General features: G+C 46.4%; 1 protein-coding gene and 1 pseudogene across 6 annotated transcripts in view; both read right to left on the bottom strand.

Moving 5' to 3' along the window:
* RHEB (Ras homolog, mTORC1 binding) overlaps window positions 1-10,904 on the bottom strand; it is a 72,029-nt gene extending 61,125 nt beyond the window's left edge. For 5 of the 6 annotated variants that reach the window (XR_016210395.1, XR_016210397.1, XR_016210398.1 and 2 more), the window contains exon 1: window positions 9,470-10,904. Coding sequence is in view for 1 of the 6 variants with exons in the window: in XM_002715063.6 (XP_002715109.1) it covers window positions 8,982-9,033 (52 nt within the window). In the remaining 5 variants the exon portion in view is untranslated. Of the gene's footprint in view, window positions 1-8,981; window positions 9,194-9,469 lie in introns of those variants that run through there. The other variant, XM_002715063.6, reaches the window with a different exon arrangement.
* Window positions 10,905-21,354: 10,450 nt separating this feature from the next.
* Window positions 21,355-21,899, bottom strand: LOC149125367 (high mobility group protein B1 pseudogene; annotated as a pseudogene).
* Window positions 21,900-23,755: the final 1,856 nt, after the last annotated feature.

Raw genomic sequence — 23,755 nt, 5'->3', positions numbered from 1 at the left:
TGGCCCCCATGTTACTATTTTTAATTTATGCATCCCTCTTATAATTTCATCCTCATGCTTATATTTTGAAACTGATTAGTGTATGAGTCTTGATTTGCTGCTCCCCTTGGCAATTTTTACTTAACTTTGTGTGCCTCATCATCACCAGGTGCAAAGACAATTAACCCAAAATTGCAACACAATCCGAGTTCAAGTCAACTGGCACAGAGATATCCCAACTTCCAATCCTTTGGTAACTCACTGCTTACTAGGCTGAATGAACAACTTCCTAAAGTTACTTCAAGGCCCTGAATAATGCAGCTCCCGACTTCCTTCCCAACTTCATTTCCTATTCCTACCTGTGTTCTAGCCACCCCCATGTTTCCTTCCATTTTCAATCATGCCAAGTTCTTTCCTGCCTTACCAGCCTTGTCTCTTACAATGATGCAGGGCCTCTCCTAGGAGGCTCTTCTAAGAATGCTGTACCTCCTATCTCCTTGAACAGCATCTAGGAGGCAGTCACTCTCAATTCAAGTTCACACAACAGTTAGCAGCAAAATCCTAGCATACTAGTGTAGCTGTTCTCAAAAGTGTGGTCCACAGACATCTGGGGGTCCTCTGAAACCTTTTCAGGGGTTCATGAGTTCAAAATTCTTTTCATAACAATCTGAAGATATTATCTGACTTTTCCCCTATGTGCACAATTGCACTAAAGGAGCAAATGCAATATTGGGCAAAACAGCCAGCTTGGTACCTTTCAGCATGAAGCAAAGCAGTAGGTTACAAACTGAGTAGTAAGTATTGTATTCTTCACTACCACGCACTCACAGTTTAAAACAAACAAAAGCTATTTTTCCTTAACAATGTCCCTGAGAAAGCAGCAAAAATGATTTTTTAGAATCCTGACCATTTAATATATCTTTTTTATATTCTTTTTGTTTATTTATTTTATTTGAAAGGCAGGGTGACAAAGCTATCTTTTATCAGCTGGTTCACTACCCAAATGGCTACAACAGCCAGGGCTGAGCAAGGAATTCCACTGAGGTCTCACCCTCATCCACTGCCTCCCAGGTACTGTAGCAGGGAGCTGCATCAGAAGCATGGAGTTGCTGAGACTTGAACCAGTATTCACACATGGGATGTAGGCAACACCTTAACCCACTACATCAATGTATATTATAACTCCTGAGATTCTTTTTAAAAATATTCAATTTATCTGGAATATGGACAGAAATCTTCCATCTGCTGGTCCATTCCCCAAATGCCTATAATGACCAGAGCTGAAGCTGGGAACACAATCCAAGTCTCCTATGTGGGAGGCACTGCCTCCAGGATATGCATTAGCAGAAAACTGGAATTCAGAAAGGAGCTGGGGCTTGAATCCAGGCACTCTGACGTCAGATGTGGGTGTTTTAACCACAAGGCCAAATAGTTGTCTCCTTTTTAAAATTCTGCATAACAAAATAGGACACATGCATAAAGAACATTGGGGCCATAATGAAATGTGATGGTTGTCTCCAAGAAAAGCACTTGTGCAATTGAGAAATGACCTGAGCTAGCCACTTTTTAAGTATTATTGCATCCAACATGGGTATCTGGTGCAATTTTCTTAGAAATTAAAGAAATGAAATTGTCAATTCAAGTAAAAACTGGCATATGCTGCTAAAAGTAAAACTTGAACTCTCAAGAGGCAAATCAGAATTCTGGGAAACTTGCATCACTCATGGTGAGCTGCGCAGTGTCCCAATACTTAGACTTTTCTGAGACTTCTGGTGACATTAACAACTGTGACCGTGGCTGGTGCTGTGGCATAGCAGGTCAGGCCGCCTTTATCCCACATGGATAGTGGTTCAAGTCACAGCTGCCACACTTATCCAGCTCCCTACTAATGTGCCTGGGAGGGCAGCAAAGGATGGCAAGAGTGCTTGGGTCCCTGCCATCCATGTGGGAGGCCCAGATGAGGCTCCCGGCTTCGGTCTGGCCCAACCCTGACCATTGTGGCTATTTGGAGAGGGAACTCTCTATAATCCTGCCTTTCAAAATAAATAAATAAATCCTAAAAAAAAAATGTGATTAAGATGTGTAAATATGCAGATGATCTGCTTAACAGTGAATCAATATTTTCCAAATGATCAATGGACAATGTTATGAAATAGGGTATGGGTAGAAGAAGCATTCAAACTATAAGGTCGAGCAGCGGTGTTTAACGTTAACACAACAGGACAAATTCATCAGTATGATTTCACACTGCAGCTAACCTTAAAGAAAACTCATGTGAGAGTTTTCTCACAGAATTCTCCTAAGAGAATTCTGGCTCCACTTCTGCTCCAGCTTCCTTTTTTTTATTATTTTTTTAAGATTTTTTATTTATTTTCCTTGAAAGAGTTATGGGGACAGAGAGAGACAGACAGACAGAGAGGGAGGTCTTCCACCCGATGGTTCACTCCCCAAATGGCTGCAATCGCTGGAGCTGCACCAATCCGAAGCCAGGAGCTAGGGGCTTCCTCCAGGTCTCCCATGTGGATGCAGGGGCTCAAGGACTTGGGCCATCTTCTACTGCTTTCCCAGGCCATAGTAGGGAGCTGGATCGGAGTGGAGCAGCCAGGACTCAAACCGGCGCCCATATGGAATGCCGGTACTTCAGGCCAGGGCATGAACCCACTGCGCCACAGCGCAGGCCTCCAGCTTCCTGTTAATAGAGTCTAGAAGGCACAGGTGATAGCCCAAATACTTGAGTCCTTGCCACTTACATGGGTGACCTGGATTGAATTCCTAGCTCCTGGCTTCACCTTAGCCCACCTTTGGCATGGGGGAGGAGGGCAGGGGAATGTAATCAAGTGAATGGGAGATCTCTCTGCCTTTTAAATAACACAAAAAATTTTAAAGCTTTTAAAATATTTATTAGGAAGGCAGAGTGACAAAAAGAAATATCTTCTAGCCACTGGTGCATTCTCCGAATAGCCACATCAGCAGGGCTGCTCCAGGCTGAAGCCAGGAGCCAGGAACTCCATCTGGGTCTCCCAGGAAGGTGCCAGGGGCTCAAGTACTTGAGCCATCTTCTGCTTCTTTCCCAGGTGCATTAGCAGGGAGCTGGATCAGAAGCAGAGCAGCTGGGACTTAAAGCAGCACTTTGATATGGGATGTTGTTGTAGGTGGTAGCTTAACTTGCTACACCACAATCCTAGCTACAAGAAATAAAAATTTTAAGAACTGTAACTTATAGGGGAACGTTCAAGTCTCAGGTGCTCCACTTCTGATCCAGCTCACTGCTCATGCATCTAGGAAGCAGCAGAGGATGGCCCAAATTCTTCAGCCCCTGCATACGTGTGGGAGACCCAGAAGAAGCTCCAGACTCCTGGCTTTGGTCTGGCACAGACCAGGCTGTTGCAGCCATCTGGGGCATGAACCAGCTGATGGAAGATTTCACTCTCTCTCTCTCCTCTGACTTTCAAATAAATAAATAAATAAATCTTAAAAACAAAACAAAACAAAAAAACTCTGTAACTTACGGAGTTGAATGAAAATCGAGGGACATCCACAATTATCTGAAAAGCTGTTCAAATATTCTACCCCTTTCCAACTACACACCTGTGCAATGCTGAATTTTCACCTTCTATTTCTTTAAAATAGTGTGAAGCACATGAGACTTGCTGTTTTTAAAATCAGGTTTTCATGATACTGCAGAGGCCTGCCAGCGTTGTGACACAGCAGGTAAAGCTGCCAACTGCAATGCTGGCATCCCATATGGGAGTGCCAATTTGAGTTCCCAGCTGATCCGCTTCCAATCCATTTCCCTGCTAATGTGCCTGGAAATGCAGACAATGACAGCCCAAGTGCTTGGGTCCATGCCACCCATGTAGGAGACCTGGACGGAGTTCCTGGCTCTTGGCCCAGCCTTTACAGCCATTTGGGGAGTGAACCAGCAGATGGAAGAGATGGCAGATATCTTCCTCTCTCTCTGTCACTCTGTCCATCAAATAAATACACCTTAAAAAAAAAAAAGATATTTTAAAACACACTAGCACAATCCCATTTGCTTTTCAGCAGAAACTGACAAAGCCAGTCCTGAAATTATATAGAAATGCAAGGGACTCAAAACAGCCAAGATAATCTTGAAAAAGAATAAAGGTAAGGGATCCACATAGCCCTATGTCAAAACTGACAATGAAACTATAGTACTGTAATCAGCACTGTATGGGACTGGAATGAAGGGTAGACACAAAGATTTATGGGATAGGAAAGTCTCGAAATAAACCCTTAAGTTTTCCAAAAGGTAATTCAATGAGGAAAGAATAGTCTTTTAACAAAAGCGGCTGGGACAACTTGATATCCATCTGTTAAAGAATGACGTTTCCCTCCTCCCTCACACCATAAGTATGCGATAACTCCAAATAGATCTCAGACCTAATGTCAGGGCCAAAAGAACAAAATGTCTAGACGAAAACATACGAATAAACCCATGACCTTAGATTAGATAGCAGTTTCTTAAATGTGATACCAAAAGCACAAATGTCAAAAGAAAAACAGATGAATGGGACCTCAAAATTAAAAGCTTTTTGTTTCAAAGGACACCACCAAGAAAAGTAAAAAGACAACACAATCGGGAGAAAGTTACAAATAATGTACAAGATGACTTCACATCCACTAAGGAGGCTGAAAAAAAAGACAATAACAAGCGTCGATGAGGATCCACAGAAGTTAAAACAATCACCTGCTGTTAGTGGGAATGTAAAACAGTTCAGTGACTGCTGGGGCTGGCACTATGGTGCAGCAGGTTAAGCCAACACCAGCATCCCATGTGAGTACTGGTTCTGGTCCCAGGTGCTCCACTTTCAATCCAGCTCCCTGCTAATGCACCTGGGAAAGCAGCAGAAGATGATTCAAGTATTTGGGATCCTGCCACTCACATGGGAGACCAGATGGGAGTTCCAGGCTCCTGGCTTCCATGTGGCCCAGTTCTGGCCATTGTAGTCATTTGAGGAGTGAGCCAAGCAGATAGAAGATCTCTTTCTCTGTGTCTCTCCCTCTCTGTAATTCTGCCTTTCAAATAAAAATAAATCTTAAGAAAACAAAAAGGTTCAACTGCTTAGGACAATGGTTTGATTGTTCCTCAAAATGCCAAACACAGAGTTACTAAATGACCCAACAATTTTACTCTTAGGAATATATCCAAGAGAAATGAAAACCCACATCATGTCTACACCAAGGCTTGAACAGGAATGTTCACACTGATTTATGATAGCCAAAAAGTAGAAGTAATCCACACACACACTGGCAAATGCATAAACAAAATGTGGCACACTCACATAATGGAACATTATTCAGCAGTAAACAGGAATGAAGTACTGATGCATGCCACATATGCTGAGGGAAATAGTACCTGTCACAAAAGACCACATTTGCATGACTTCATATTAAATATCCAGAATAAGCAAATCCATAGAAACAGAAAATAGATTAGTGGCCGACAGAGGATGAGGGGAGGGGAGAAGATGGAGAGTGACTGATGGCTCATGAGTATGGTTACTTTTTGGGATGAAAGCAAGTACTGATAAAGTCACTACTGAAATCAAAGCAACATTTGGCCATGGAAAATCATAATCACAAATGCAAGCTCTGACTGTTCTCTTATACAGACCAACAGATGAAACTGGGAAAAAGTAATCCAATACAAAGTGGCCACTCCAGAATGACTCCCAGTCACAAGTATACATCAAGTTGTAATAAGCACCTGAACACACACAATTTCACACACTCGTAGATTTTATATATGGAAAAACACCTTTCTACCTTTCAAAATTGCCATGTGTCCAAAAGGGATAATTTAAAATACGACTGTGCTTTTTTGGAAACCACCAAATATTTGACATCTTTTCCTTGTGAAGTGTCCTGAAGGATTCTGGCAAGATAGCAATTTGAGCACTTTCACTGAACTGCCGTTTACGGAACCACACAGCTGTTTCATTTCCTCTTAGGATCTTTCAAATTCCTATGATCCCATCCTCTTATTAACCCTATGTAAGAGGCTTATACTCACCAAACAAGCTTCTGATTATAGTCTAACGGTGAACCAGTTTAACAAAGCTCTTTGTAAGACTTCAAAGAAAGACGCACCAGACTGAAGATAGTTTAGGGCCACTACAACTTCAATTTGATTAGATCTAGTTACCACCTGCAGTGGGACCGACTAGTTGGTTGTGCTAGAAACAATGGAATGAGAATAAACTGGTGCATTTGGATACCATCAAAACAATCCTTGAAAGTCAGAGTTACTGGCACCCTGTCCTTAACAGGTTTAACACTGTAAATAACAGGAAAAGTGGGGTGGGGGGAGGGAGTTATATAAACTACCTGACCAATGTTTCAAAAAAAAAAAAAACCACAAAATTTCAAAGCCAAGATTCAGTACAATAGTAATAGTATTTATGCTATGTGTAACAATCACAGCACTTCATGCTTTAAAGTGAAGGCACACTTTTAAATTCTGTGACATAACAAAGTCACAATGACAAGTATTCTAATCAAAATGGCTTAAAATATTTATGACATAACAGCTTAGCATCACAAAATATCACAATAAGAAACACATATTCCAATTTCTCAAGTATAGCACCATTAGCAAATGAACAAGTCAGTATCACCAGAAGCGTGAATAGTGAAGAATTCTGCAAAGAGTAGCCAGTACAGGGAATCATGCTGGCAGAAGGCCAATCTCCCTCCCCCCAAAAACCCCACAAACTACCAAGCATCGGGGATCATAATAGAGGCAAATAACGTCAAAAGCAAACACAACACTGGAGCTAATTTCTCATGTACTTTCATCTCACTATGCTTGAAAATAAATATGGAGAAAATGGAGTAGGCTGTAGAAATATGACATACTGTAGAAATACAACATACTAGGAGTTACTATGCATCCCACTGGAGGCTAAGTTAGCAGCACAGTGCTTAAATAGTTTAACAGTGATAAAACACTGGACTTGCTCACTGGAGACTAGGGTCGCCATTTCAAAATCGTCAAAGGGTAAATTAAGTCATAACCTTCAGGCCATTTGCTTGGGTTGAAACCAGGTAGCTGGCTTGGCTCTGTGGCATAGGGGGTAAAGCCACACTGCCTGCAGCGCTGGCATCCCATATGGGCGCAGGTTCGATCCTGGCTGCTCCACTTCTGATCCAGCTCTCTGCTATGGCCTGGGAAAGCAGTAGAAGATGGCCCAAGTCCTTGGGCCCCTGCACCCAAGTGGGAGACCTGGAAGAAGCTCCTGGCTTCTGATCGGCCCAGCTCTGGCCATTATGGCCATTTGGGGATTGGACCAGCAGAATAAAGACTTCTCCCTCTGTCTCTCTGTAATTCTGCTTCTCAAATAAGCTCAAAAAAAGAAAAGAAAGAAACCAGGTAGACTAAGTGCTCATCACTGTAAGCTCGTTCTTCCGAGACTCCTATCTTTGGTCAGCACTATGTATCTGATCAGACAGCACTCAAGAGCCAACACCTGCCACAGACCCTCTCTTCCAAACGCACACAAGGAAACACGGAGAACACAGAAAAGCAAGAAGATGCCTCAGGCTGCTGATAAAGTTTAGATCACAGGACCATACTGGCATTTGGAAAGCGGACTGCGGAGCGCCTTTCCGGCTGCAGCTGTTAGGGCTGTCACCTGCTATTTCCATCTGTGCGTCCAGACCTCTGATGTGGGACTGCGGGCTAGGCATATCCACACAGCTCATCCACCTCTGATTCCCGCCCACCGCCGAATCTCCGGACTCCCCCCGGAGAGACGGTAAAGGGATGAGTAAGCATGCTGTAGCCGATCTGGGTCAAAGCGAACAGACCCTGGCACGGGCGGTGGAAAGTGGGGGTGAGGCAGCGAGAGAGACGCACAGCCGGGGAGTTCCTCTGCCGAGCGCCGGCAGCCACGGTTCCCTCCAGCGGCCACCACCAGAGCCGCCAAACGCTGGCTTTCCCCTCCGCCCCGCAGCGTGCTCAGGTGCACACTGTCTTTCGACAGTTACTTTTTAAAAAAAACCAGCAGGACAACATAAACGTATTTTCTCCAGGTATCGGCTTGTCTGAGACAACAAAGCCGCCCCCAAGTTCAACGGCTCTGTTTTTTTCCCAGTATGACACTCAGGGCACCAACCCCCGACTCCCTCTACCCAGCAAAGCAGCGACTGCCAGAAACAGTTTCAAATATATGCCGACCTCCTAAGAAAAAAAAAAAAAAAAAAGAAGAAGACTTCCGAATCACTCCAACAGCCTGAATACAGGCACCTGACCTTATTATTTTTTTTTCCCCTAAGAAAAATAGGGCACCGAGAGACGAGAAAATTTTCTCTCCTTTCTTTCCTATTTTGGCCGCCAAGAGTATCTGGAGCACTTTTGGTCTCTTTGGGGGGCTTTTCTAGGTTTCTTCGTTAGGGAACTTGCCCTCAGTAATTAAACTCTAACCTGGGGTGTGTGTGTGGTGTGGTGTGTGGTGTGGTGTGTGTGTGTGTGTGTTTCAGGCTGAACTTCACAGATTTAAAGGACCCAAGGTGCCGTTTTCTTTGTCAAAATCCCACGGACTTCACTGGAGGCCGGGGTGGCGGAAGGCGGCAGCCGGGATCACGAGCGCCGGCGGCCGAAGGCGGAGGGAGGCAGGTGCGAGTCCCACCTGCTGGGAGCGCCCGGCAGGGCGGCAAGCGACTCCCACCGCCGCCAAACGCGCCCTCGGCAAACCTAGGGCTCCTCCGCGCCCGGTGGCCCCACGTGCCCCGCCGCCACCTGCCCGCCCCGGCCCCGGAGGGCGCCGGTTCCCGCATCGCCCGGTCCGGCGCGGTCGCCGCCGCCCCGACCGCCGCCACCTCTGCTCAAAATGGTGGTTACGAAACGCGGCCCCCCTCCCGCCCGGCCCACGGCCGCGCCGGCTCCACAAACTTCGTCGGCGCGGCCGCATCCCCGCAACCCAGCCGAGGTAGAGGCCCCGGCGGCGCGAGGAGGCCGCGCGGCGCCGGCCACTCACCCACAGACCGGTAGCCCAGGATCGCGATCTTCCGGGACTTGGACTGCGGCATCTTGGCGGCCTCCTCAGCCCCGGCCCAACCACATCAACCGCGGCGGCGACGGCTGCTGCTGCTGCTGCTGCGATCGGCGGCGGCCGCGCCGGGGGACAGCGGCATACAGGGCAGGGGCGGCGGCGGGCGCGGCTGCTCTCTCTCGCTCGCTCGCTCTCTCGCTCGCTCGCGCGCTCCAACCGCCCGGAACCGACCGCGCGACGGCGCCCCTCCCCCCACAACACGGCCACGTGACCGCCCGCCGCGGCCGCCCCCTCCGCCAGGGCCCGCGTCAGCGCCGCTCCTCCCGCCGCCGCCGCGGCTCGCCGCCTCCGCCCCCTGTAAAGGCGCGGAGGATGCGTCGGGGCAACGTTCTACTTTAAAGGGAAAAAACAGGAACGCCGAAATGCTCCCGGAAAAGTCAAGACTGAAACTCGCTGCGTCATGACCCTCCCACCTCCTTCCGCCGCTTTTTAATTACGCCAATTCTCTCCGGACGCTGATTGGACAGTTCCTGCCCGCCCGCGCGATGACGCGACGGAAACTCCGTCTCCCATTGGGGACGACGAGGAGGCGGGGCCAGAGGCGGGGCTACTCGCCGGGAGGCTAAAAATACACCCGGCTCCTCCGCAGCGCCTGGGCGCCGGCGGGGTTTGAAGGCTTCGAACTTGCAACGGGTGGGAAGTGGGCGGGAGAGGCGGAGAGAGAGCGCGCGAGCGAGCGAAGATGCTCCGCAGCTATTGGCCCGAGAGGAGCGCGGGGCGGGGCTAGCGGCGGGAGGCGCGGGGATTGGAGGAACGTCGAGCAGTTGGCTGACTGGCTCTCGCGGAGCCCTTAAAAGGTTCGAGGCGCGTGGCCATGGCGGGCTGGCTGTGGGTTGACCGGCTCCCCCCTCTTTTTTTTTTTTTTTTTTTTTTTTTTTGGTACAGTCTCTCACCGCTTTGGCGTTCCCAGGTCTAGGTTTGAGGATGTAGGTGGTGACTAAGCGTCGCCCGAGGCTTAGAGACTGTGGGCTGAAGGGAAGCTGCATGAATTCCGAGATGTCAGGAATTTCATTAAAAACGGCGCGAGCCTCTGCAGCTGTGGTGTGAAGCCCTGTGACGGGCGGGCCCGGTGCGGGAATCCTGCGGTAACAACCAACGCCAGACCCTCGCGCTGCTCGTCCACGAGGCCGTTCTCGGGGAAGGGGCCGGGGTGGGCGTTGGGGGGGCGCAGGCTGTCGCGGACAGACCCCCTTTTGCAGGGTGTCTGTGAAGAGCCGCGGCCGCCCCGCGGAGCGCAGGAAGGCGAACCAGCCCGGGAAAGGCGGGCCTGAGAAAATGAAGATGCCGTTGGGAGACTCCCCAGCCATGGCAGACAGCGTTGAATGTGGTGGTGGCCGAATAAGCAGTTCCACTGCTGCCGCTCCTGCGAATCTGCCCCTGGTGTGCGGCCTGGGCTGACGACAGCTGCCCTCGTGCCGCCCTCTCCCCCACGAGTGGGGCGGGGACCCCCGGGGGCCGGCCTTGGGTTGCGGAGTGTGGAGATTGTTGTCTAGCTGCACCTGGTCGAATTGCAACCCTGCCCTAAGCGTTCCGGCTTACCCACCGAAACCCTCCTAGGAAAGGGGAGAGGTGTACGTTTGTATCCTCAGGGTTCTGCAGATTGAAGTCGCAGACAACCAGCTGTAAGCCATCTTTAAAACTCTATGGTTTGTCTCAGCGAAGAATTGCCTTCTCTATAATTTATTTAAAGATTATTTTAAAAATTTTATTGTCACTTATTAGAGAGAAAGAGATAGCTTCTGTCTACTGGTTGACTCACCAAATAACTACAACAACTAGGGCTGGGCCAGGCCATACTCAAGAGCCCAGAACTCAATCCTGATTTTCCCACGTGGTTGGCAGATACCCAAGTACTTGAGCCATCACCTGCTTCCTCCCAGAGTGCGTTAGCAGGAAGCTGGTTCAGAAATACAAGAGTCGGGGCAAGCACTCCAATGTGAGGTTCAGGCATCTTAACCATGAATCAGACACTTGCCCCTCCTTCAAATATATTAAAACTACAGGACTCAAAATGGACCCTCCAGAAAAATACAGCACATTTGTCCAGTGAATTTGGATGCAATGAATGTATCACGTATTTTAAAAGTTTTTTTTTTTTTTTGTAAACTTGTTCTCAAGGACTTACTCTCTTTTTTTAAAAAAGTTTTTTTATTTTTGTTTTTATTTATTTGAAAGAGTTACGAAGAGAGGCAGAGAGAGAGAGAGAGAGAGGTCTTCCATCTGCTGGTTCCTTCCCCAGATGGCCACAACAGCCAGAGCTACGCTGATCAGGAGCCAGGAGCTTCTTCAGGGTTTCCCATGTGGGTGCAGGGGTCCAAGGACCTGGGCCATCTTCTACTGCTTTCCCAGGCCATAGCAGAGAGCTGGATCGGAAGAGGAGCAGCCGGGACCAGAACCGGTGCCCACATGGGATGCTGGTGCTTCAGGCCAGGGCCTTAACCCGCTGCGCCACAGCGTTGGCCCCATGTTTTAAAAGTTGTATTTATTTATTTGAAAGGCAGAGTTAGAGACTGATAGAGGGAGAGAGATTTTCCATCTACTGGTTCACTCCCCAAATGGCTGCAACAGCTGGAGCTGGGCCAGGCTGAAGCCAGGAGTGTACTCTGGGTCTTCCACATGAGTATAGAGGCCCAAGCACTTGGGCCATCCTCCGCTGCTTTCCCAGGCACATCAACAGGGAGCTGGATCGGAAGTGGAGCAGCCGGGACTCAAACTGGTGTCCATATGGGATGCCTGCATTGCAGGCAGAGGCCCAACCCACTGTGCCACAGCATTGTCCCCTTACCATGGTATTTTTGGACGGATGGTACTGAACTCCTTGGTAGATAGCAAAATCAATTTAGACAATGTTAGCTTTTTTTTTTTTTTTTTTTTTTTTAGGGAACAGAAAATAGTGCGTATAGTGTACTGGGATCCATTATGAAATACATTTCTTATTATGAGTTACCTCAAAGAGTTTGACAGCATTGTCCTAGCCTGGGGATATTAGTAATCAGATTGAGAAGCACAGCTGTAAAGGAAAAACTCATTCAAGACGTTTTCCAGGGGCCAGTGCTGTGACACCGTGGATAAAGCCACTGCCTGTGACCTGGCATCCCATCTGGGCCAGGGTTCGAGTCCCAGCTGCTCTACTTCTGATCCAGTTCCCTGCTAATATGCCTGGGAAAGCAGTAGAAGATGGCCCAAGTGCTTGGGCACCTGCACCTTGGAGACTGGGAAGAAGCTCTTGGCTCCTGGCTTCAGCCTGGCTCAGACCCAGCCATTTCAGCCATCTGGGGAGTGAACCAGCAGAGGGACAATCTCTGTTTCTATCTCTCCCTCTCTGTAACTTTCAAATAAATCGATCTTTAAAACAAAAAGACATCTTCCAGCTATTGTCTTAAAGCCCCTTTCAGTCAGACCCAAGAGTTTAGAAGATCCCTTTATTCCAGAGTGGAAAAAATTATTTTGCTTAAAAATAACTCAGATTACCTAAAATAATAGGGACTGATGGTATGAATTCACATTGAAATAGTTGCAACCAGAGGAATACATAGTTGGGAGAAATGGACTTGCAATTGAATCCAAAGTTATCTACTGCTTGAGAGAGCTTGTTAACTGTTTAAGGGCTTAGAAGGTGTGCTGCCACCAATCAACTTCTCCCTGGCAGGTTCTGCTAATTCAGCGCTGCTCTGTTTTATGGTCTCTACATGCTCTCTTCCCTCTGTCCTTCCACTTCTGTTCCCTTTCCCTGCAAGCTAAAAACTACTCTGTCTTCTGTTCAAATTCCCAGAGAGAGAGGACATAATTAAATTAATTAATTGCCATGGTCTCTTGAGTGAGGAGCTCACGCTAAACATGTGAATTGCCTGGCAGGTCTCTGTTGGCCCTCACTCCCAGTGTTGGTGGCTGTGGAAGTTATCCGGAACTTGAACTGTCTGATATTGTGAGGTTCTTGTTAACTTTTCTTTAAGTATATCCAAGAACATCTGATTTTTTTTTACTTCTTATTTTAAAATTTATTTGACTCTCTCTGTGTAACTCTTTCAAATAAATAAATCTTTAAAAAATTGATATGAAAGGCAGAGTTAGAAAGAGAGAGTGCTTCCATCTACTGGTTCATTCCCCAAATGGCTGAAGTGGCTGAAGCCAGGAGCCAGGAGCTTCTTCCAGGTCCCCCATGTGGATGCAGGGGGCCAAGCATTTGGGCCCACTTCTGTTGCTTTCCCAGGTGCATTAGCATGGAACTGGATAGAAAGTGGAGCAACCAGGACTCGAACCAGTGCCCACATGGGATATAGATGGCAGCTTAATCCACTATGCCACAACGCTGGCCCCAGAACATCTGATTTATAGTTACAACACTTTGTTTTTAATTCCAGAAGATAATCTACAGAACTTTTTCTCTTCTGCCTTTGGGTTAGACTAAGATAAGAGTGAAAACTACTGCTGTGCTTGCTTTTACCAGGAGGACATCTATGAAGTTATTTCACGTGGCAAAGTGTGATTCTAATGAAAGTGGACATTAAGGAATTTTGTTGTTGTTTTAAATGTTTGATTGGGAAATACTGGAGAAGAACTAGACTTGTCTATATCTTGGCCACATCAGTCTGATCTGTTTTCTCTCACCAAAGTGATTATTCAAAATCAAACAATGCAGACAGGAGGAAACACGCCAAAGCCATTCCGTCACATGATCGTCGTGAAATCAAAGGGGACAGATCTATAGCTGTGGATGGAAGAAGGATTTTCTCAGCAGGGAATTGATAGTCCTGTCGTCATTTAGGACCAGAGCCAATGCAGGGAGAGCAAGTCCCTGATGTACGCTGGAATGAAAGCAAATCCTGCCCTCTCTAACACAAAGGATTTGGACTCTGAGGTATGCATTGCGTGCAGCGCTCCCAGAAGAGGGAATGTAGGGTATGCCGGCTCTGAGTCCACGGGTGCAGCCCACATGGGAGAGAGCAGGCTGCCTCAGCAAGGAGTTGTGAGGACGGATCATGGGCTCCCAGGCTTTGTGGTAGTTGTGAATTATTCTAAACTGTTATGCATTAAATTGTGTTGCCCCCAAAAGGATATATTGAGGATCTCTCTCTCAGAATGTGATCTTATTTGGAAATGGAGCCATTCCGATGTGATTAGTTAAGATCATACCGGAATAGATGGGCCCTAAGGCAGTTGGACTGGTGTCCTTTTAAGAAGTGGCACAGACCAGAAGGAAAGATTGTCAGTGTGAAGTCAAACCAGGGGCTACCTGAAGTTGGAAGAGGTGAGGGAGGATCCTTTCCCAGAGCCTTCAGCAGGGAGCATGGTCTCGGTGACACTTCGATTTGAGACTTCTGGCCTATGATACCATGGCAGAATTCATTTCTGTTGTTTAAAGCCACCCAGTCGGTGATATTTTGTTATAGCAGCCATGGGAGACCAACAAATCAGCTATCCAAGGAATCAATAAAATGTGAGAAGTTCAAATCTTTAGACAGACTTGGCCCAAGCCTGGGCCAGAAGGCTCCTTGTAGGGTCTTTCACCAGCAGCAGCTGCCTTGCCCACAAGCAAGTCTCCTGAGGGTGCTGAGCTGTGGCGTGCCCAGATGGTCAGAGCACAACACTTGGGGCTCCTCTCTGTGAACCCGTGCAAAGACACCTGGATGATGCTCTGGAAGAGCCAGCAGGCTAATTCTTTGCCATAAAACAGGCGATGGCTTGTGTCAGTGTGGTTTGGATTACATACGTTCCTCAAACGTGCCTTAGATGTGGAAGTTAGTCACAATAGTCACAAGCCATTGAAAGATAAAATCAACATTTGAGGGACATACTCAGGATTGGTTCATCCTATAGGAAAAATTCTCAGTTAAAAAATTTTGGGGTAATTATTTTTTAGATTCTTGGGTTTCCACTTGATTCTCTTTTTTTAATTAATTTTTTTTTTTTATTTTTTGACAGGCAGAGTGGACAGTGAGAGAGAGAGACAGAGAGAAAGGTCTTCCTTTTCTGTTGGTTCACCCTCCAATAGCCACTGCGGCTGGTGCGCTGAGGCCAGCGTACCACGCTGATCCGAAGCCAGGAGCCAGGTGCTTTTTCCTGGTCTCCCATGGGGTGCAGGGCCCAAGCACTTGGGCCATCCTCCACTGCAATCCCAGGCCACAGCAGAGAGCTGGCCCGGAAGAGGAGCAACCAGGACAGAATCCGGCACCCTGATCGGGACTAGAACATGGTGTGCCGGCGCCGCAGGTGGAGGATTAGCCTATTGAGCCGCGGCGCCGGCCACTTGATTTTCTTTTATAATTTTTGTATCTTTCCTGAAATTCTCTACTTCCTTACCCAAAATATCCATGTTCTGTAGGCCCTTTAACATACACAGGGTTAAAGTCTTTGCCTGCTCAGTGTAACATCTGGAGGCTAAAGGTGTGTTTTTATTGAATGACTCTTCTCTTGATTATATGTCATGTTTTTGTGTTTTGTTCACCTCTAGTAATTTTTATTGCATTATGGATGATATAGAAATTCTGGGCCGGCGCTGCGGCTCAGTAGGCTAATCCTCCGCCTGCAGCACCAGCACCCCAGGTTCTAGTCCCGGTCAGGGTGCCGGATTCTGTCCCGGTTGCTCCTCTTCCGGGCCAGCTCTCTGCTGTGGCCTGGGAGTGCAGTGGAGGATGGCCCAAGTGCTTGGGCCCTGCACCTGCATGGGAGACCAGGAGAAGCACCTGGCTCCTGGCTTCGGATCAGCCACAGTATGCCAGCCACAGCGGCCATTGGAGGGTGAACCAATGGAAAAGGAAGACCTTTCTCTCTGTCTCTCTCTCTCTCTCACTGTCCACTCTGCCTGTCAAAAAACAAACAAACAAAAAAAAAAAAAAAGAAAAGAAAAGAAAGAAATTCTGTGAAACTCTTGAAGTTAGTGCTTATTTAATATCTGTATGTGGTGAAAGGTATGGATTAACATTCCATATTTCTTTTTTTGCATAGAATATCCAGTTGGGGCCAGCTTGTAGAGTGGTGAGTAAAGCCACCACCATGTAAGCACCAGTTTGTGTTCCAGCTGCTCTGCTTCTGATCCAGGTCCCTGCTGATAGCTTGAGAAATCAGCAGAAGATTGTCCAAATGTTTAGGTTCCTGCCATTCATCTGGGCATCCTGGAAGAAGTCCTTGGCTCCTGGCTTTGGCGTTGTGCAGCTCTGGCTGTGGCGGCCACCTGGGGAGTGAACCAGCAGATGGAAGATCTCTCTCTCTCTCTCTGTAACTCTGACTTTCAAAATAAATACATATTCATTTGAAAGTTAGAATTATAGAGAGGCAGAGGCAGACACAGAGAGAGATCTTCCATCCTATGCTTCACTCCCCAAGTAGCTGCAAAGGCTGGAGCTGGGCCCATCTGAAGCCAGGAGCCAAGAGCTTCTTCCTGGTCTTCCATATGAGTTTAGGGGGACAAATACTTGGGCCATCCTCTGCTGCTTTCCCAGGCACATTAGCAGGGAGCTGAATCGGAAGTGAAGCAACCAGGACTTGAACTGGTACCCATATGCTGGCACTGCAGGCGGCGGCTTTACCTGCTGTGCCACAGTGTCCACCCCAATACATTAAGTCTTTAAAAAAAATCCAATTGTTCCAGCACAATTTGTTGAAATGATTCTGCTTTCTATGCTGAATTTTCTTCACATTTACTGTCAAAATTCAGTGTCCCATAAATGCATGGATTATTTCTGGACTCTCTTCTGTTCTATTGATTTGTCTGTCTTCTACAACAATACTGTACTGTCTTGATTACTGTAGCTTTATAATGAACGTTGAGATCAGGTAGTTTTCTGCCTCTAACCTTCCCCTTCATTTTTAAGGTTGTTTTGACTGGCTTATCTGTGTCTTTTACATTTCATAAAAATTCTAGAATCTGCTAGTCACCAAAAAAAAAAAAAAAAAAAAAAAGCCATTGGAACTTTGGCGTTATTTTGAATCTGTAAATCAATATTGAGTCTTCTGACCCAAGAACAAGGCATACACTCCATTAGATTGGGTTTGTATTAGTTTCTCCCAACAATATTTAGTACTTTTCAGAGTGTGCTATGTTTATACAGATTTATCCCTAAGTATTTGATATTTTGATGCCATTATAAATGGGATTTAAAAATTTTCAATGTTAGGCCGGTGCCGCAGCTCACTAGGCTAATCCTCTGCCTGCAGCACCGGCACCCTGGGTTCTAGTCCCGGTTAGGGTGCCGGATTCTGTCCCGGTTGCTCCTCTTCCAGTCCAGCTCTCTGCTATGGCCCGGGGAGTGCAGTGGAGGATGGCCCAGGTCCTTGGGCCCTGCACCTGCATGGGAGACCAGGGGGAGGCAGCTGGCTCCTGGCTTTGGATCGGCACACTTGGGGGGTGAACCAACGGAAAAAGAAAGACCTTTCTCTCTGTCTCTCTCTCTCTCACTGTCTAACTCTGCCTGTCAGATAAAAAAAATAAATGAATAAATAAAAATTTTTCAATGTTTGATTGCTTGTTGGTCTTTTATCTTGCACTTTTGCTAAACTCACCGATTAGCTTTAGTAGATTTTTTGTAAATCATATCTACATAGACAGTCATGTAGCTTTTACTGTTTGTACTTTGGATGCTTTTTATTTCATTTTATTTCATTACTTTCTTGCTGAATACAAGTAATAAGAGCAGAAATCTATCTTTTTGTTTGTTTTTAAAGATTTATTTATTTGAAAGGCAGAGTTATAGAGAGGCAGAGGCAGAGAGAGAGAGAGAGAGAGGGAGAGAGAGAGAGGTCTTCCATCTGCTGGTTTGCTCCATAGGTGGTCGCAACTGTTGGAGCTGTGCCAACCCAAAGCCAGGAGCCAGGAGCTTCTTCCAGTCTCCCACATGGGTACAGGGGCCCAAGGACTTGGGCCATCTTCTACTGCTTTCCCAGGCCATAGCAGAGAGCTGGATCAGAAGTGGAGGAGCCAGGACTCCAACCGGTGCCCATATGGGATGCCAGCACTGCAGGCAGCGGCTTTACCTGCTATGCCACAGCGATGGCCCCTGTCATTTATCTTACAGGGTAAGCCACAAAAATTTCACCATTTGGTATAGTTTTAGCTTTAGGTTTTCATAAGTGCCCTTTATCACTTTGAGGTTTCCTTCATTTTCTAGTTTAATGATAACTTTTACCAGAAATGGATATTGAATTTTGTCAAATATTTTTCTGAGTCTATGAAATGATTGTTTTTTTTTCTATTTTCATTTGTTTATCTGATGAATTATAGTGATTGAATTACAAGTGTTAACCTAACCTAACCATGACTCCAATCTGTCATGTTCTATTATTCTTTTTATATGTTGCTGGATTAGATTGGCCAAAAATTTGTTTCAGTTTTTTTGCATGTTTCTTCAGGAGGGATAATGGTCTATCATTTTCTTTTTGTATAATTTTTTGTCTGGTTTTGGTAACAGGGTAATTCTGGCCTTGTGGCTAGAAATGTTTTATCTTCTTCAGTTGTCAGAACTATATTAATTCCTCTTTAAATGGTAAAAATTCTCCAGTAATGCTATCTGGGCCTGGAATTTTCTTTGTGGGAAGATTTTTTTTTATTTTTTTTAAGATTCATTTATTTACTTGAAAGTCAGAGTTACACAGAGAGAGGAGAGGCAGAGAGAGAGAGAGAGAGAGAGAGAGAGGCCTTCCATCCGATGGTTCACTCCCCAGAAGGCCGCAAGTATTTATTTACTTTTTTTGGTTCACCCCCCAAGTGGCTGGAGCTGCGCCATTCCGAAGCCAGGAACCAGGAGCTTCCTCCAGGTCTCCCACGCGGGTGCAGGGCCCAAGGACCTGGGCCATCCTTTACTGCTTTCCCAGGCCATAGCAGGGAGCTGGACCAGAAGTGGAGCAGCCGGGTCTCAAACCAGCGTCCATATGGGATACTAGTGCTTCAAGCCAGGGCATTAACCTTCTGCGCCACAGTGCCGGCCCCAGTATGGGAAGATTTTTAGCTACAAACTTAATATCTTTTTAATAAGTAAGGGCTATTTGGATAATCTATTTCTTCTTCAATGTGTTTTGCTAGTTTGTATCTTTCAAGGAATTTGTTCAGGCATTTGGTACAGCGGTTAAGATGCTGATGGGACACACACATCTCACATCAGAGTACCCAAGTTCAAGTTCTGGCTCTGCTGCTGATTCCAGCTTCCTGCTACTGCACATCTTGGGAGGCAGCAGAGTAGTCGGGTCCCTGCTACTCGCACAGGAGACTTAGATTGAGTTCTTGGCTCCTGGCTTTGGCCTGGTCTGGTCCTGGCTGTTACAGGGGGGAAGTAAACAGTGGATGGAAGATAACTCTCTGTTTCTCTCTGCCTTTCAAGTAAACATTTAAAAAATAATGTTCCTTAATAAAAGGGAATTTATCCATTTCATCTAAGTTGTCAAATTATCAAATTTATTAGCATGAAGTTGCCCATAATATTCCTATATTACCTTTTTAATATCTTAAAAATCTATAGTGATGGCACTTATTTCTGAGCTTTGCAGTTTGTATCTTCTTTGCTTTATTCTTCATTAGAATGGCCACATTTTCATCAGCTTTATTGATTTCCTCAAATATTCAGGTTTCGACTTGATTGATTTTATTTTTGGCAGTTTTCTATTTTACTGGTTTCTGCACATTTTTCTGTTCATTTTGGGTTTAAATTGCTCTCCTTTCCCCTGTTTTTAAAATATAGATGTTGAAGTTACTGATTTGAGAGCTTTCTTCTTGTAACATACATATTTAGTGTTATAAATTTCCCCCAGTGTTGCTTTGTATCTCACACACTTTAAGAAATATTTATTATTTATTTGTTTGAAAGGCAGAGTTGCTGAAAGACAGGGAAAGATGGACAGAGAAAGGTTTTCCATCTACTGCTTTACTCCCCAAATGACTGCGATAGCCAGGACTTGGCCAGGCTGCATCCTGGTCTCCCATGTGGGTGCAGGTGTACAAGTGTGTGGACCATCATCTACTGCTTTCCCAGGCACATTTGCTGGGAGCTGGATTGAAAGTGGAACAGCTGGGACTTGAACTAGTGCTCAGATGGAATGTCGGCGTCTCAGGTGGTAGCTTGACCTGTTGTGCCACAACATGGGCCCCAACATCTCACAAATTTTTTTTAAAGATTTATTTATTTATTTGAAAGGCAAAGCTACAGAGAAGCAGAGGCAGAGGCAGTGAGAGGGAGAGGTCTTCCAGCTGCTGGTTCACTCTCTAAATGCTGCAAAGGCTGGAGCTGGGCCAATCTGAAGCCAGGAGCCTGCTGCTTCCTCTGGGTCTCCCATGTGGGTGCAGGATCCCGAGGACTTGGGCTATCTACCGCTACTTTCCCAGGAACATTAGCAGAGAGCTGGATCAGAAGTGGAGCAGCCGGGAATCAAACCAGCACTTATATGAGATGTCGGTGCTACAGGCAGTGACTTTACCTCCTATGCTACAAGTGCCAGCCCCTCACAAATTCTATCTGCAAAGTTTAAATTTTCTTTCAGTTCAAAATTCTTTCTTTTTTTTAAATAAAAAATTGCATTTACTTAGAAGCATTCAGAATGTCAACAAAAGAGCTGCAACTTTATTTTTGCAATTACAGAGTGGTATTCAGTTAACAGAACAACGGTTATTTCTTATAAACTGCATCAGAGGCAACTGAAGATGAAAAAAATGACCAGCCCTACATATAACTAATTTGTGCTGTGCACCAATAGGAACCTGCTTTAAATTCCCATGCCAGTTTACAACCCTCATACTGTACCAGGCAAGGTTAGTGGCTACTGAAATTACCACCAGGACAGGGCTACATAAGAACATATTCGAGGCCGGCGCCGTGGCTCACTAGGCTAATCCTCCGCCTTGTGGCGCCGGCACACCGGGTTCTAGTCCCGGTCGGGGTGCCGGATTCTGTCCCGGTTGCCCCTCTTCCAGGCCAGCTCTCTGCTGTGGCCAGGGAGTGCAGTGGAGGATGGCCCAAGTGCTTGGGCCCTGCACCCGCATGGGAGACCAGGAGAAGCACCTGGCTCCTGCCTTCGGATAGGCGAGGTGCCCAAGCTGCAGTGCGCCGGCCGCGGCAGCCATTGGAGGGTGAACCAACGGCAAAGGAAGACCTTTCTCTCTGTCTCTCTCTCTCACTGTCCACTCTGTCAAAAAATAATAATAATAAAAAAGAACATATCCCGTGGTGTATTAACTATACAAAAAAAGACACACTACAGATTAACAACAAGTCTTAACACATTCTTAATTTCATTTTTTTTTCTTTAAAAGTAGTGAGTTGTGTACAGGGGGTTAAATGCTTTATGTACAAGAAAAAAGTACTGTGCTAGAACCAACTTATTCCTCCTCCTCATCTTCCTCTTCCTCTTCCTCCTCTTCTTCATCTTCCCCTTCTTCCTCCTTTTCTTCTTCATCCTCTTCTTCCTTCTTCTTCTTGCTCTTTTCGGCATTGATGTCTCCCTTTTTTGCTGCCTCAGGCTTTCCTGCAGCAGTGTTATGCATGTCTCTCCCAGTTTCTTTGCAATATCACCAATGGATAGGCCAGGAAGTTCTCCTTGGATTTTTGGGTGATACTCGGAACAGAACAAGAAAAAAGCCAAAGGAGGCCTCTTGGATACATCCTTGAACTTCTTTTTTGTCTCCTCTTTAGGAGGGATATAGGTTTTCATTTATCTTTCAGAACGAGCCTTGTCCCCCTTTGCCATGTCTTCAAATTTTCCCTTCTCTTTAGCAGACATGGTCTTCCCCCTCTCTGAGCACCTCTTAGAAAACTCTGAGAAGCTGACAGAAGCATGCGGGTGCTTCTTATGCTCCTCCTGGCAAGTTTGCACAAAGAGTGGTGACATTTCGCTTCTTGGCTTTTGAGGGTCTCCTTTGTCCATGTTTAGTTATTTTTCCTCAGTGAGGCACAGAGTGGCTCAGTGCCCGTCTGGCTCTCACTTCCCCTGGCGCTATCTCTATGGAGCTCAGTGTACTGCAATGGCTGTGTCCAGAATACTTTCTAATTTCCTTTTTGATTTCTTCTTTGACACATGGGCTGTTTATATGTTGTTTATTTTCCATTCAGGTCTCGTGTGTGTGTGTGTGTGTGTGCGTATGTTTTCCTTTTTTTAAAGATTTATTTATTTATTTGGAAGGCAGAGTTACAGAGAGGCAGAGACAAAGGCAGACAGAGATCCTCTATTCACTGGCTCACTCCCCAAATGGCTGCAATGGCTGGAGCTGGGCTGATCCAAAGGAGCCAGGAGCTTCTTCTGGGTCTCCCATGTGGGTGCAGGGGTCCAAGGACTTGGGCCATCTTTCACTGCTTTCCCAGGCCATAGCAGAGAGATGGATTGGAAGTGGAGCAGCTGGGTCTTGAACCGATGTCCATATGGGATGCTGGCACTGCAGGTGGTGACTTTATCTGCTACGCCACAGTGCTGACCCCAAGTTATCCTTTAAAAAAATGTAGTCATTGAAACCAAATCTTGAAACCCAGTAAATTTAGGATAAATAGTAGAAATTGCTGGGGTTTTAATGGGGATGGGAGGGATGGCAGGAAATATCAGGAGTTTATTTTTGGTCTTGGTATGTTTGGGATTCCTGTTGGAAATCCAAATAAAGATGCCAAATAGGCAGTGTGATGTTCAAGTGTGGCATTCAGAAGAAAGAGCTGGCTGGAGAAATACACTTGGGAATTGTCAGCGATTAGAATAGCATATAAAACCCTGAGACTGCATGAGATCACCGAGGGGGAAAGTATAGAGAGTAAGGAGAAGTGTTCTCAGGACACCAGCTGAGATGCCCCAAGGCAGAGGGCCCGGGAGAACTATGGGAAAGCAAGGCTGAGGAGGAAGGGCAGTGAGGAAGGAGGTCCCAGAGAGGTATCCTAGCAGCCAAGTAGGGCAAATATTTTAGGATAGAGAGTGACCACATGTGTCGGACTGTTGGCAGGCCAAGAAAAATGAGGCTGAGAAATAGTGACCGAATTTAGCAATGCAGAGGTGACTAATGATCTCCAGTGAGCTCTTTTGCTGGTGATGTGGGGCCAAAAAACCTGACCGGGGTGGGGTCCAAGGACAGGGAAGGAATTGCAGGCTGCATGTACAGGCACACTTTTGTAGGGCTTCGTTGTAAAGGGAAGATAAGTGGGAGGTACCTGGAGTGAAATGCATAAGTCAAGAGAAGATTTTTTATGTGGCATATGTATAATAGGACATTTTATTTTATTTATTAATTGACAGCTAGAGTTATGGCAGGAACTGCACCTGTCCGAAGCCAGAAGCCAGGTGCCTCCTCCTGGTCTCCTATGCAGGTGCAGGGGCCCAAACACTTGGACCATCTTCCACTGCTTTCCCATGCCACAGCAGAGAGCTGGACTGGAAGTGGAGCAGCCGGGACCAGAACTGGTGCCCATATGGGATGCCGGCGCCGCAGGTGGAGGATTAACCAAGTGAGCCACGGTGCCGGCCCCCATTTTATTTTATTTTTTAAAAAGATTTATTTATGGGGTCAGTCAGCGCTGTGGTGTTATGGGTAAAGCTGCTGCCTGCAGCGCCGGCATCCCATGTGGTACTGCTTCAAGTCCAGGCTGCTCCACTTCCAATCCAGTTCCTTGCTAATGTGCCTGGGAAGACAGTGGAAGATGGCCCAAGTATTTGGGCCCCTGACACCCATGTGGGCAACCCAGAAGAAGCTTCTAGCTCCTGGCTTCAGATTTATTTATTTATTTGAAAGACAGTGTTAGAGAGAGAGA

This window comes from Oryctolagus cuniculus, chromosome 7, assembly GCF_051225735.1.
Source record: "Oryctolagus cuniculus isolate XC-2025 breed Fujian yellow rabbit chromosome 7, ASM5122573v1, whole genome shotgun sequence".
NCBI lineage: Eukaryota > Metazoa > Chordata > Mammalia > Lagomorpha > Leporidae > Oryctolagus > Oryctolagus cuniculus.
The sequence above is the reverse complement of the archived record's forward strand: the minus strand, read 5'-3'. Positions and strand labels throughout refer to the sequence as shown.